This window comes from Pseudorca crassidens, chromosome 15, assembly GCF_039906515.1.
Source record: "Pseudorca crassidens isolate mPseCra1 chromosome 15, mPseCra1.hap1, whole genome shotgun sequence".
In the NCBI taxonomy this organism is placed as follows: domain Eukaryota; kingdom Metazoa; phylum Chordata; class Mammalia; order Artiodactyla; family Delphinidae; genus Pseudorca; species Pseudorca crassidens.
Window position 1 is genome coordinate 59,859,881 of NC_090310.1, and position 13,478 is coordinate 59,873,358.

At 47.3% G+C, this 13,478-nt stretch overlaps 1 protein-coding gene across 1 annotated transcript; it reads right to left on the bottom strand.

Moving 5' to 3' along the window:
• Positions 1–6,317: 6,317 nt before the first annotated feature.
• Positions 6,318–7,692, bottom strand: OXT (oxytocin/neurophysin I prepropeptide). The gene is made up of 4 exons (XM_067705168.1): positions 7,557–7,692; positions 7,069–7,279; positions 6,567–6,768; positions 6,318–6,475 (listed from the first exon to the last, which is right to left on the bottom strand). The coding sequence occupies exons 2-4, from the start codon at positions 7,186–7,188 to the stop codon at positions 6,420–6,422; spliced, it is 378 nt and encodes a 125-aa protein (XP_067561269.1). The 5' UTR covers positions 7,189–7,279; positions 7,557–7,692; the 3' UTR covers positions 6,318–6,419.
• Positions 7,693–13,478: the final 5,786 nt, after the last annotated feature.

Below are 13,478 nucleotides of genomic sequence, written 5' to 3' on the forward strand. Positions count from 1 at the left end.
CTCAAGTTATACAAAAGTTTCCTAGCTCTGACACCAAAAGCAAGATCCATAAAAGAAGAAATTTGATACATTTGGAATTCACCAAAATTAAAAACTTCTGCTCATTTTATTTAATTAATTAATTAATTAATTTTGGTTCATGATATATCATATTTAAGACAATATATAATGTTGTCTTATATAATATATATATATGTTAAGACATATATATAATATATATATAATATATAATGTTAAGACAATACAGCGGAATGACGATTTGGTTGTGTACAACTGGAACAATTTTGCCCACTAAATATATTTTAAAAAGTCTTCAATCAAAGAATAGACATCTGCTTTAAGAATACTGATGGCTGGATTATTGGACATGTCACTAATTTGTCTGTCAGAAATATTCATACATTATCCATGAACGTGTAATCGTATTACCTTGCAGAAATTTTGAAGTTTTGTCTTTCATACATGAAATAACTGAATCCTTGGAAGACACGATGAGCATGTGTTAGCTTCAGTCCCAGGAGTGGCTTAGAACCTGGAAAGTCTGCCTCTTAGAGAGTCCAGATCTGACCTGAGCTTGCTGTACCTCCAGAGGAAGTGCTCCTGTACAAGGAACAAGTGCACTGACCCCCAGCCCCATTTTCATTCCAATGTCACCATCCTCCAACCAGATTGGGGGAAGGACAGCTAACCATGCAAATAAATGTCTAAGGGGGTGTGAGAAGCAATGGGACCGTCCCACAAGACTGGGGAGTGTGAGGAGGTACAATTGTGAGGACAACACTTTATCACAATCAGGTACACAGGACAGGAACAGGACAGTTTTCAAAGCTTTCTTTATATGAAAACAGAACATTCTGAAGTTCTTACCATACTTTGTTAGAGTACTACCCCAAAGGTACCCTGAGTCTAATCCTTGTGACCCATGAAATTCTATTATGTGGGAAAAGATACTTTACACATGGAACGAAGTTAAGGATCTTGAGATGGAAAATGGCTCTGGAGTATCCGGGCGGTCCCTCCATGCAATCTCAGTGTTCTTATGAGAGAGAAAGAGGCAGAGGGAGGCTGGACTGTAGGAGTGTGGACGTGGTCATAAGAGCAGGAGAGAGCTTCTGCTCTTTAAAGTACACTGTTAAGAGAATGCAAAGACAAGCCACAGACTGGGAGAAAAGATTCACAAATCACACAACTTATAAAGGACTTATACCCAGAATATATAAAGACTGCCCTCTCAAAACTCAGTAATAAGAAAATGACTCAACTTTTAAAATGGCTAAACAATTTAAGCAGGTACTTTACCACATAAGATACATAGATGGCAAATAAACACATGTAAAGATGTTCAGCATCATTAGTCATTAGGGAAAGGCAAATTAAAGCCATAGTGAGAAACCACTTCAATGTCTTAAGAAAAAGGGGGACGCTGAGAATATCATGTGCTGACAGGGATATGGAGCAATCGTAACCCTCATATATTGTGGATGTGGATACAAAATCATTCACCCACTCTGGAAAACTGTTCTATAGCTTCTTGTAAAGTTAAACTTACAATTACCATTTAACCCACCAGTCCCATTAACAGGTAGTGATCCAAGTGAAATGAATATCTATATTCACACAAAAAGCTGTATGTGAATGTTTATAGTGGCTCTATTGTAATCACCAAAAGTTTATAAGTTTTAAACAGATTAGAATTTGAACTATGATCCATTTTGAGTTAATTTTTGTATAGGGTACAAGTTGTGCATTGAAGTTCACTGTTTGCATCTGGATATTCATTTGTTCCAGCTCTATTTGTTTGTTTTAATTATTTTTCTTTTCTTTCTTTCATTTTTTTTTGGCCATGGGGCTTGCAGGATCTTAGTTCCCCGACTAGGGATTGAACCTGGGTCCTTGGCAGTGAAAGCATGGAGTCCTAACCACTGGACCGCCAGGGAATTCCCTCCAGCTCTATTTGTTGTAATGACTATTCTTTCTCTATTCAATTGTCTTTGTAACTTTCTCAAAAATCATTTGACCATACACACGTAAGTCTATTTCTGGCCTCTCTGATCTGTTGCATTGATCAATAGGCCTATCTTTTCTCCACTCCCACCCTGTCCTGAGTGTGGTAGCTTTACAGTAAGTCTGGAAATTAGGTAGTGAGACTCTTTCAACTTTCTTCTTCAAAACTGATTTAGCTATTTTAGTTCCTTTGCAATTCGTACCAAAAAAATCCTTCTGGGAATTTGATTGGCACTGTGTAGTAATAGAATTGTAGCTACATTTTCCAGCTTCATTTGCACTGTGTGTCCATATGACCATGTTCTTGTCAATAAAATGTGAGTGAAAGGAATAGTGAACTTGGGGTCTTAACGACAGTGTGAGCCTCCTCCACACTCTTTCCCTTCCCACCCAGTGGAATCCACAACGTCCTGGTCTCAAATATGCAGGCAGAGATGAGGCCTAGGGGATGACAGAACTATATGAGAGAAGAAACCTGGGTCCCTAAGTGATAAAGTGGAACAGAGCTGAGGATGTTCACTGAGGACTGATAGGACAGAGGGAATTAAACAGTGACCTTCTCTACCTCCCTAAGTTCTCCTTACGGTTTGGGTGTTTTTATAATGGCAGCCTAACTTTAACTAACTATAACCCCTGAATTCTGAAACAATTAAAAAATGAAATAAAAGAATGTGACATTTGGAGGCCAGAAGACTACCTTTATTATTGATAGAACTGATATTAAACAATGCAATTTGGACCTGCTGGCAAGGAGGCTTCACAAAGCTGAGTAACAAGCTAGAGCTGTTTACTGTCCCAGACACAAGGAGCTGGAACTTCATAGGGCTTACCGCTGAGCTCCTGCATTTGCACTGTGACAGCACATGCTTCCTGGGATGGCAGCCTCATCCCAAGAGGGATCGGAGAGGAAGGGGTGGCATTATACCTGCTCCTTTCCTCTCACCCTGCCCCACAAGTCAGCTACTCCCTGGGAGGAGTGTTATCTCAGGGAAACCCCTCTACATGGAAGAAAATATCGGGAAAGGGAAAAAATATTTCTGACCTCTGCCCCATGGACAATCACCTCTTATGACGCTGGGAAAAACTTCTGGTATAATTTCAAACCATTCCAGATTTAAAAACTAAACTACACGAAATTTAGTAGGTATGGAAGCAGGGCAAACTTATTGTCCACATAGACCCTACAGAAAACTGAAATTGCTGTCCTTCAGGGTTGTACTGGAGGAGCTGGATAGTACAGAGTGACATAAAAATAAATCACAGCAATAAATGCTCAGTGATGCAGTCAATGATTACAGCTTTCAGACTGGAATGCTGTGTCCTAAAGCTTCTCACAGCTGTGAAGAGCTCATCTCTGAGGTTGCCCACAGTGTTCTGGTATGCACACATATGAATTTTTATTTTACAAATTAGTATTATTTCATAATGTACAGATACTACTCACATCTTTTTTAACAAAGTAATTCACATCTTTTTTTAACAAAGTAAATTTGGGGCATCTCTTCATATCAGAATATTTACCTCTACCACAATCTTTTTGGTTTTTTAGTTTTTATTAAGAGAAATTTCAAATATACAAAAAAGTAGAGCCACTAAACAAAGACCCCTTGGGTACCTACCCCCTCCTTCACTCCCACAATTATCAACACATGATCCTTCTTTCATCTCTACCTCCACTCCCTCTTCCCACCCCCAAGTCATCCCAGTAGTCATCCCATGTCATCTGTAAACGTTCCAGTGTGCATCTCAAATGAGAGGAACTTTTGTTAAAGATATGACCACAGACTGTTACCACACACATGCAAGCCCCAAGCCAAAACTCAACAATATATATTATCATCAAATATATACTGTTCAAATTTCCCCAGGTGTCCCATGAATACATTCTTTGTGATTCATTGATATCTGAGTCCATCTTTTCTTTAGGTACAAAAAAGACTATTGATCCTCATGGTGCTTTGACCATCTTATTTTCCTGAATGTCCTGTAGAGATTGGCTTCCAATCTCTTTTTACTGTATTTGATATAAGCAGATATAATCATGAGATGACCTTATTGTGTATATGTCACCCAGTGTAGCCTGACATGTTTAGCTACATATTAAAATAGTGTTATTTTGTACTAAATTACTTTCCTTTTCTCTACTTTATATTACTGCTAGGACTAATTATATGTTTTTGAAATTGTGTGTGGGTGGGCATGTTATCTAGGAATTTCATTCCCATGTAGTTAAATGGGTTCACAAAGTACTAGTTATACAAAGTAGTGGTTGGGAACCACCACCCTGCACAAGCCCCAAGCACTTTGGTAGTTTGAAGGAGTCATTCCAAGGAGGACAAAGGCCATGGGTCTGAGCGAGGAGGAAGAGTGAAGAATGGCTTCTGCACCGTCTGGCCACTGAACCACTTCACTTGGCACACGTGGCAACTCTCCCAGCTCCTCTTCCTCACCAGGCCCAGGGTGATGCCACCTCTGCATCATCCCCTGAAAAAGAGGTGTCAATCTGCCCCTGTGTTATTGAGACCAGAAAAGGAAACACTGGAGGGGTGAGGGGACCCTGAACTCTCTCTCCAGGTGGGGAGACCTGGGCTGACATGGCTCTGCTCTATGGAATCCTCTGGGGTTTGAAGGGTATGCAGGGCACTCAGAGACTGATGTCCCAGAGGGAGATCCCAGGCTTCCTGCTGATGTGGCCGGTGGATGCCCAAGCTTGGAAAAGCACAAATCCCTAACCTTGTGTCTCTCTAGTTGAGTAGTGTGGTTCCTTCTGGTTGCTTCCCTCTTCATCTGTGTGGTTTCTGAGGGACCACAGAACTTTGACATGGTTCTCAAACACCAATTTATGAGAATCACATACTTCCCCATGGTTGATTTGAACAGGACTCAGCTCTCAGTCATTTCTTGTTCCAGATATGGGGGGTAAGAGGAGGGACCTGCTCTCACAGCCTTGTCAGGAACCACTGGGGCTTTCAAAAGCTTCATCTCTCTTCTCTTCATACATCTCAGTAATAATGATAATTTTTTCATTAAAAAACTTTTATTCTAGTATAATATACATACAAAAGTGAACAAATCACATGTGTGCAATCTGAATGAATTTTAATAAACTGAACACACTTGTTTTACCAGCTCCCAGGCCAAGAAACAGAATATGACCAGCACCCCAGAAGCCCCCTTATACCCCTTCCTGTCACCACCACACCCAAGACCTCTAGCACCATAGCTTAGTTTTGCCTGGTTTTGTAATTTATACAAAGAAAACCTTACAGTCCTCTTTAGTATACTTTTTCTCTCTCCACTCTGAGACGACACACTGCCTGTGGTGGGTGGGAGGCCTCTGAGTGAATCCTCATTGCTTCAGTGTGTGAGAAAGCCACAGAAATAACATATAAAAATTACTAACAGATAGTGATGCGCTCTTGTTTTATTTGGAGTGGGTGTGTGGGCATGCACCTTCTGAAATCGCTTTTGTCCCACAGCACGAGTAAGTGAATGGTGGCACATTCTGGGGGAGAGGGGTTAGGCTTTTATAACTGCTCCAAAATGGTCTTTGATCCAGGAACAGATGAGAAGTGTAGGTTGCAGGAGTCTCTCTGTTAGTGTCCTCTGCATTTTGTGGTCATTTCTGTGGCTATGGGCTCTCAGGAACCCCTGTTCTGCAGGGTCCCCAGTGCTGTCACATTTCTTTACTGCAGTCAGGAGCAGGGCTCCTGGCTTCCATGCAACACTGGGAACCCAGGGCCTCCTGGGTGGGACAACAAGCCACAGGGTGGCTGTGCTGGCCCTCCCGCCCAGCCTCCCCAGCTTGGCCACCCCTTCTGAGAGTACAGGTGGCCTCCTGCGGTCTGAGAGTCCAGCTCCTTGGAAACGTGAAGGCCCTTCAGCTGCCCCAGCCAAGCTCCCCTCCCCCAGGCCAGCCCTCATGTGTGACCCAAGCCTGCTTCCAGATGTCAGGAAGTCTTTCACTCTCTACGACCAACCTCCTACCCTTCCTCTGGTGCCCCGTCAGACTCTTATCTCTGCAGGCCCCACTCTGTCGCTTTGGACCTTAGAAAGTTCCTCTCATGTCCAGCCTGCTGTAGGCCCCCAGCTCTGTTGGAGGGGGAAGCAGGGGACTGTTTCCATCTCCCTGGGAGCCAGCCGTGTCGTCCCCCTCCTTCCTCCATCCACCCCTACAGGACGTCACCGCGGAACAGCACCCTTCTCCCCTCGGGGTGGCGGCTTTAATTCCCTATGAAGCGCCGAGAGCCGGCGATCTTCGACTCCCCCAACGCCCTCCCTTCCCAGTTCTGACACTTAGACGCGAGTCGGGCTGGAGGGGAAAAAAATCTGCTTTATTTAATAGTCATAGTTCCTGGGGGTGGCTACGGAGGGAGCGAGGGCTGCGCTCCGACGGTGTCGGGGGCCGGCGGGTCTCAGAGCTGGGAGAAGGCGGCCTCGGGGTCGCAGGCGGGGTCGCCGCGGCAGCCGTCTGCATGAAGAGACGCCGGGTCAGGGCCCGCCCCGGCCCGCCCCGCCTGGTCCCGGTGTCCCGGTCCCGCCCCGGCTCCAGCCTGACTCACCCGGGCTGCAGCAGATGCCGGCGGCGGCGCAGCGGCCCCCGCTCCCGCACGGCTTTTGGCCCGACTGGCAGGGCGACGGCAGGTAGTTCTCCTCCTGGCAGCGCAGCGTCTCGGCCGTGCCCACGAGGCAGCCCAGCTCGTCCCCGCAGCAGATGCTGGGCCCGAAGCAGCGGCCTTTGCCCCCGGGGCCGCAGGGGAGACACTGGCGGGAGGGCGGGGGTGAGCCGGGGGCGGGGAGGGGCCCGGGCCCGGGAGGGAGAGCCTGCGGGGCGGGGGGCTGAGCCGGCTGAGCAGAGGAGCGCCGGAGGTTCGGGGTCTCCCTGGCGCTCTTTGGCCCCCAGAAGCGGTCGAAGGAGGGGACTCAAAAGCTACTCGGCTGCCTTGGTTCCTAGGCCAGGCGAGGCCGGCGCGGGGTCAGCGCGGGAAAGGGAGCGGCAGGGGCGACCCTGTGGCTGCGGGTTGCCCAGCCTCAAGTGCCGCGGGACTAGGGCTGGGCGCTCACCTTGCGTACGTCGAGGTCCAGCACGGCCCGCTTGCCGCCCAGGGGGCAGTTCTGGATATAGCAGGCGGAGGTCAGCGCCAGGAGGCCGAGCAGGCAGCAGGCGAGGCTGGGGGCGGCCATGGTGCGGGAGGGCTGGGTCCGGGGTCCGGCGGCTGCGCTGTCTCTCTGGCCCGGCTTTTTATGCCCAGGGGCCGCGTAGGCGGAGCAGTGTCTAAGAGGGCCGCCGCATGACTGGTCACAGCAGGCCGCTGCGGTTCAGGCCCTGCGCCCCCGGCGTGCCCCCTCATTTGCAGGGCCCAGGCCGGGTCAAGGTCACCGCATCGGCTAATGGCTAATGGACCTGGCAATGATAGCGAATGCCGAATGCCGCTAGGGGAAGGAAGCAGCTCTGGGAGGGGAGCCAGTGCCGTGGCCTGGGCCCTAGGGTGGGACAGGGTTTGGTGGGGGGTGGGGGGACGCCCTGCAGCCCCCTCCCCCATTCCCAATACCTTGGGGTGGGGGTCAGGCTGGACCCTCGGGCTCCTCCAGGCCAGAAGAAACTCCGGCAGGACTCCCCCTCTGCCCTCTCGGCCAACCACACACGCAGCCTAGCTCCCCTCTACAAAGAAGTCCTCCTCCTCCTGAACACAGATTTCCTGGAACCCCAGCCCCACTCCCCACACCAGCAACCATTTCCCTGCACCCGGAACTGAGATCGGAAAAGATTTTATTTTCTCTCACTTCTAACTGAAATTCAGCCTTTCCTCAGCTGTGAGGTAGACAACAAACCACAGTGGAATTTGCAATACCCGTGGCTTTGTTGCAAATCAAAATGGCAGATGTCCTCCTATCCCATTACGACAGCTATCGCAAATGTCTCTAAACATCAGACTCATCATCACTTTGAAATTATGGCAGTTATTGGACCTGCCACTAGATCTTGTTATCTAATGCTTTAAATAAAGAAGCACATTTGTGACTGTATCTCAAATGTTTTTAATATTTTGATACCTGCTCATAAATATAACTGGTTTCATTTGTAATTCTATGTTTTTAGTTATGCATTTAAAAACAGTGATTTTGGGAGACTTCCCTGGTGGTCCAGTGGTTAAGAATCCGCCTTCCAATGCAGGGAACTAAGATCCCACATGCTGCGGGGCAATGAAGCCTGTGCACTGAAAGTACTGAGCCTGCGGGCCACTACTAGAGAGAGAAACCTGCTCGCCACAACTAGAGATCCAGCATGCCGCATGAAGATCCCACGTGCCGCAACTAAGACCCAACACAGCCAAAAATAAAATTGAAAAACAACTGATTTTTTTTGCATTTTTAATGTACAGTATCTTAAAATGAAAATCATTAAAAATAAAAGAAAGACAGACTGCCTCAGTGGAAAGGGTGTTGATCAGTGTTGTCATGACCAGGGAGGTGCTCAGCATGGATCCTCCTTCAAGAAGGGACTTGCCACCCAGCTGCTGGGAGAGTGGTCATCAGATAGCCTTTGGCTGACAGCCCATCCAAGGCCTGCCTCAGCTACAGAGAGCCGCCTGTGCCAAGGTCATAGTCACATCCTCCCCCGGCGGCCCACATCCAATGACTGGTCCATTTTGGCCTAATGCCGGACAACTCTGAAGGATTATTTCAGCTCAGGACATCCCTGTGGGGTCAATTGAGCCTTGCATGGAAGTTCTCCCTCCGCCTAGCCTTGTTTCCACCTCCTCCCTCCCACAAGTGTGGGTCCCAAGGGCCCTTGGTAATAAGCATCCTGCATGTTAAACCCCATCTCAGTCTGCTCTCTGGGGATCCCGACGTGCAATAGGAAAAAATGAGGTCATTGTCATCCCTGGGAGAGGAGACAGCCTCCTCTGCACTCTTGTTGACCCCCTCAAGGTGGGTGCTGAGGCTGCCAGGCTGAGCAGATCAGGCTGACCTGGATTACCAGTCAGCAGCTGGTCTTGTTTCTCACCCAAATCAGCTCATTGGCATTGCCGGGCTAGAAGGCCAAGGGCTTGACCCTGGAGGCAGCCCCAGAAAGGCCTCCCGCCTGCCCTGTGAGCACAGTGACCTCACCCAAGTTAACACATGCACATAGATTATTTTAGCATAGTGTCCCCCACAGGACAGTTTTCCTTCAGCTGTTCAACAACTGTCATCTGAAGATGCACCAGGTCCCAGTACAGATGCTTGGAAACATCAGTGATACAAACAGACAAAAATCCCAGCCCTCAGGCGCTTATATTCTAGTGGAGGGGGAGAAGCAAGAAACATATTTCAGTGGGTTAGGAAGCAGTAAGTGCTATGGAGGAAAAGGTGGGGCTTGTTGCAGTTTTCCTGAGGTGCTCAGTCTAGGTCTGTTTGTGAAGGTGACATCTGACATTTGAAGGAGGTGAGGAAAGAAGCCATGTGGATATCTGAGGGTGGACTGGTTTTCTATTGCTATGTCATAAGTTACCACAAATTTAGCAGCTTAAAACAACATCTACTTATTACCCCACAGTTTCTGTGGGTCTGGGCACGGCTCAGCTGGGTCCTCTGCTCAGTGTCTCACAGGGCTGCAGTCAAGATATCAGCCAGGCAGCATTCGTTTCTGGAGCCTGGGATATTGTTGGCAGAATGCATTGCCTTGCAGCTGTAGAACTCATGTGATTTGCATCTTCAAGGCCAGCAACAGAGAGAAAGAGTCTTTGGTACTTCAAGTCTCTAAGTGCAGGCAACTCTCTTTTATTTTATTTTATTTTTTTAATAACTTTTTAAACTTTATGTATGTTTTCTTTTTTAAAATGTAAATTTATTTATTTTTGGCTGTGTTGGGTCTTCGTAGCTGTGTGCGGTCTTTCTCTAGTTGCTGCAAGCAAGGGCTACTTTTCGTTGCGGTGCGCAGGCTTCTCATTGCGGTGGCTTCTCTTGTTGTGCAGCACGGGCTCTAGGTGAGTGGGCTTCAGTAGCTGTGGCACGCGGGCTCAGTAGTTGTGGCTCTCAGGCTCTAGAGTGCAGGCTCAGTAGTTGTGGTGCATGGGCTTAGTTTCTCCGCGGCATGTGGTATTTTCCCAGACCAGGGCTTGAACCCATGTCCCCTGCATTGGCAGGCGGATTCTTAACCACTGCGCCACCAGGAAAGTCCCCAACCCTCTTTTAAAAGGGCTCACCTAATTAGGCCAGGTCCACCAGGGTCATCTTCTAACTCAAAATCAAAGTGATTAATTTGGATAATTGGGCCCTTAATTACATCTGCAAAATCCCTTCATCTTTAGCTTATAGTATAATCATGGGAGTGATCCCCCAACACTTTTGCCATATTCTTCTATTGGTTAGAAGAAAGTTACAGGTCCTACCCACATGCAACTGGAGGAGATTACACAAAGGTATGGATACCAGGGGTGGGAATCACAAGACTATTTTAGAATTCTGGAGGGACACTATTCTAGGCAGGAGAAAGAGCAAGTGCAAAGGTCCTGAGGTGGGAATGTTTGACATGTTCAAGGAATAGCAAGGAAGCCAGTGGGACTGGAGCAGAGTGACCGAGTCCTGAGGTCAGAATGGTCACATGGGACTGGGTCACATAGGCCCAAATGAAATGGGGAACCAGAGCAGAGGCATGATGTGATTGGGTTTACATGTTATTAGCACAACTTTGGATATCTTGTTGTGAAAAGGCTGTGGGAAAAAGGTGGAAGCAGGGAAGAGGAGGCTACTGCAGCAATGCCTGCGAGGAATGACAATGGGCTGGACCAAGGTGGTGGGCAGAAGTGACCCATTTCTGGGTGTATTTAGAAGGAAGCGCCAGTTGAGGTTTGCTGATGGGTTGGATATGGGTGGGAGAGAAAAAGAGGAGTCAAAGACAACTCCAAGGCTTTTGGCCTCACAAGTGGGAAGAAAGGAGCTGCCATCAGCTGGGATGGGGACCCTGAGGGTGGCTCAGATCGGGGTTGGGAAGGGCAGGAGCTCAGTGTGGACATATGACATTTGAGGTGTGCATCACATATCCAAGGAGACTGTGAGCAGGCATTTGGGTTTTAGAGTCTGGAGTTCAGGAGAGAGGGCTGGGCTGCAGATATGTAAATGTGGACATCATCAGTGCCAATATGTAAAGGCACAGACCTGAAGGAGGTCACTTAGGGGGAGTGAATTGAACCCTGAGTAAGGTCAGAGAAAACAAGAGTATGAAGACGGGATTTCAAGGAGGAGGAAATGATCAGTTGTGCCAAATGCTGCTTGACATAAAAGTTGAAATTCTTTATTTAAACAATTTCAATAAGGTATAATTTATATGGCATAAAATTCACCCATTGTAAGAGCACAGTTTGATGATTTTTAGTAAACAGTTGTGCAACCATCAGCACAATCCAATTGTAGGACGCTTCCATCCTAGGAAAAGTCCTTCGTGCTTGTCCGCCATTACTCCTTGTTCCCATCGTCAGCCCCAGGAAACCACTGATATAGATTCACCTTTTCTAGAAAGTTCCTATAAATGGAACCACACACAGTACGTAATCTTTTGTGTCTTGTTTCTTTCACTTGCCATAGTGCTGTTGAGGTTCATCCAAGTGATTATGTGTCAGCAGTTTGCTCCTCTGTATTGCTGAGAAGTAGTCCATGGATGGACCACATTTTGTTTATCCATTCATCAGTTGATGGACATTGTTTCTAGTTTTGGCTATTACAATAATCTTGCTATGAATATTTATGTACAAGTCTTTGCATGGGCATATGCTTCATTTCTCTTGGTTAGTTACCGAGGAATAGAATTGCTGGGTCCTATAGTAAGTGTTCGATGAACTATTTAAGAGGTGAGCAGTGGGCTTCCCTGGTGGCACAGAGGTTACGAATCCGCCTGCTACTGCAGGGGACACAGGTTCAAGCCCTGGTCCGAGAAGATTCCACATGCCGTGGAGCAACTAAGCCCATGCACCACAACTACTGAGCCTGCGCTCTAGAGCCTGCGAGCCACAACTACTGAGCCCATGTGCCACAACTACTGAAGTCTGCATGCCTAGAGCCTGTGCTCTGCAACAAAAGAAGCAATTGCAATGAGAAGCCCATGCACCGCAATGAAGAGTAGCCCCCACTCGCTGCAACTAAAGAAAGCCCGTGTGCAACAATGAAGACCAAATGCAGACAGAAATAAATAAATTAATTTAAAAAAAAAAGAGGTGAGCAGTATCACCTCCACCTAAGTGGAAGTGCTGCCTGATGGTCCTGGTGCAGAGCCAGTCAAAGCCCACATGAAGTGGTCCCCCAGCAGCAGCTGGATGGAGAGTAGGGCTGAGAGAATTTTGGTGCATAATGGTGTCCCACACAACCTTGATCTTCAATGCTGCAGCTTCCTTCTCTATTCTTATGTCAGAGTGACTGAGTACTGCTAATGGGAATCTCACAGCTACAAAGAGTGAGCAGTTTCTAATTTCAACTAGTCTCTCAGTACTGTTCACGAATTATTTTCCTTTGTTGAGTCAGCTATTTTTTCCCACACCACTGCCTATGTGGAGACAGTCCCACACACTGATTGTAGATTCAGAAAACAATCTAACCCCAGGTTAGATGTGATACGCATTAGATTAGATTGTTTTCTCTGAGCTGATACCGTAACTCCATCTTCAATAGGCTGTTCTGGTGTTCTCCAAGGCCAGCTGCTTCTGATGAATAGGTGCATGGTAAGACCAGGAAAATCCACTGCCCGCTTTCTTTTCCTATAAAGGGAGCTCTTTGGTCAAAAGCAATTTGGTGGAATATCCATCATGCTGTATTTCAGTGTGTCTATAAATGTTGGTGCTAGCAGTGACTGGCTGAGCCCCAGGGGATGGTGCCCAACTTGGTCTCTGCTGTTGGTGGGTTAGATTCTCAGTGGTGCTGGTAGCCAGGTCAGCCTTCGCGGTTGAGCCCACGCACAGTCTCAACCCCCGCCACCGTGACCACTTTGTTCATGAGTCCACTGAGCAAGAATTGGGGTGGATGGGACAGAGGATGTCTGACATGCACAAGTCACCTTGTTCACCTGATTCCTGACAGCCACCTCTGCAGTAGGTCCCTTTGGTGAGATTCAACAGATATTCCACAAATATTCTCCAACTTCAGATCCATTCTGAGAGGTCCATCCACATACTTTTCCACAGGCCTCCACGTTACCAACCTCCCATCATATTCCTTCTAAGTCCCAAGTCCCTTATCATGCAGCCAAAACATTAGCTACTTATCTGTCCCTAAGGCTCTCTCTAGCTCCAGGTTAAGTGGTTGTGATGTAATTTATCAAGTACAGCCAATTGGAGAAAATTCATCTCCTTACTGTCTTTCAGGGCCACTTAAGCAAGACAGCAACACTGTAGCCATCTGCCACCTGGACATGAGCTGTCTGAAAACTGGACTTCATTTTTTCCTCTTTGGTCAACTGGACATATAAGACTCCCCATGAGATCACATGTATGGGCTGGGGAGGG

What these genes read in the sequence shown, in the direction of transcription:
- OXT (XM_067705168.1), bottom strand. Translation starts at nt 7,188, where the DNA reads ATGGCCGCCCCCAGCCTCGCCTGCTGCCTGCTCGGCCTCCTGGCGCTG. An exon ending in TGGACCTCGACGTACGCAAG is followed by an intron (nt 6,769 to 7,068) that starts GTGAGCGCCCAG and finishes CCCTCCCGCCAG; the next exon opens with TGTCTCCCCTGCGGCCCCGG. An exon ending in CGGCATCTGCTGCAGCCCGG is followed by an intron (nt 6,476 to 6,566) that starts GTGAGTCAGGCT and finishes CTCTTCATGCAG; the next exon opens with ACGGCTGCCGCGGCGACCCC.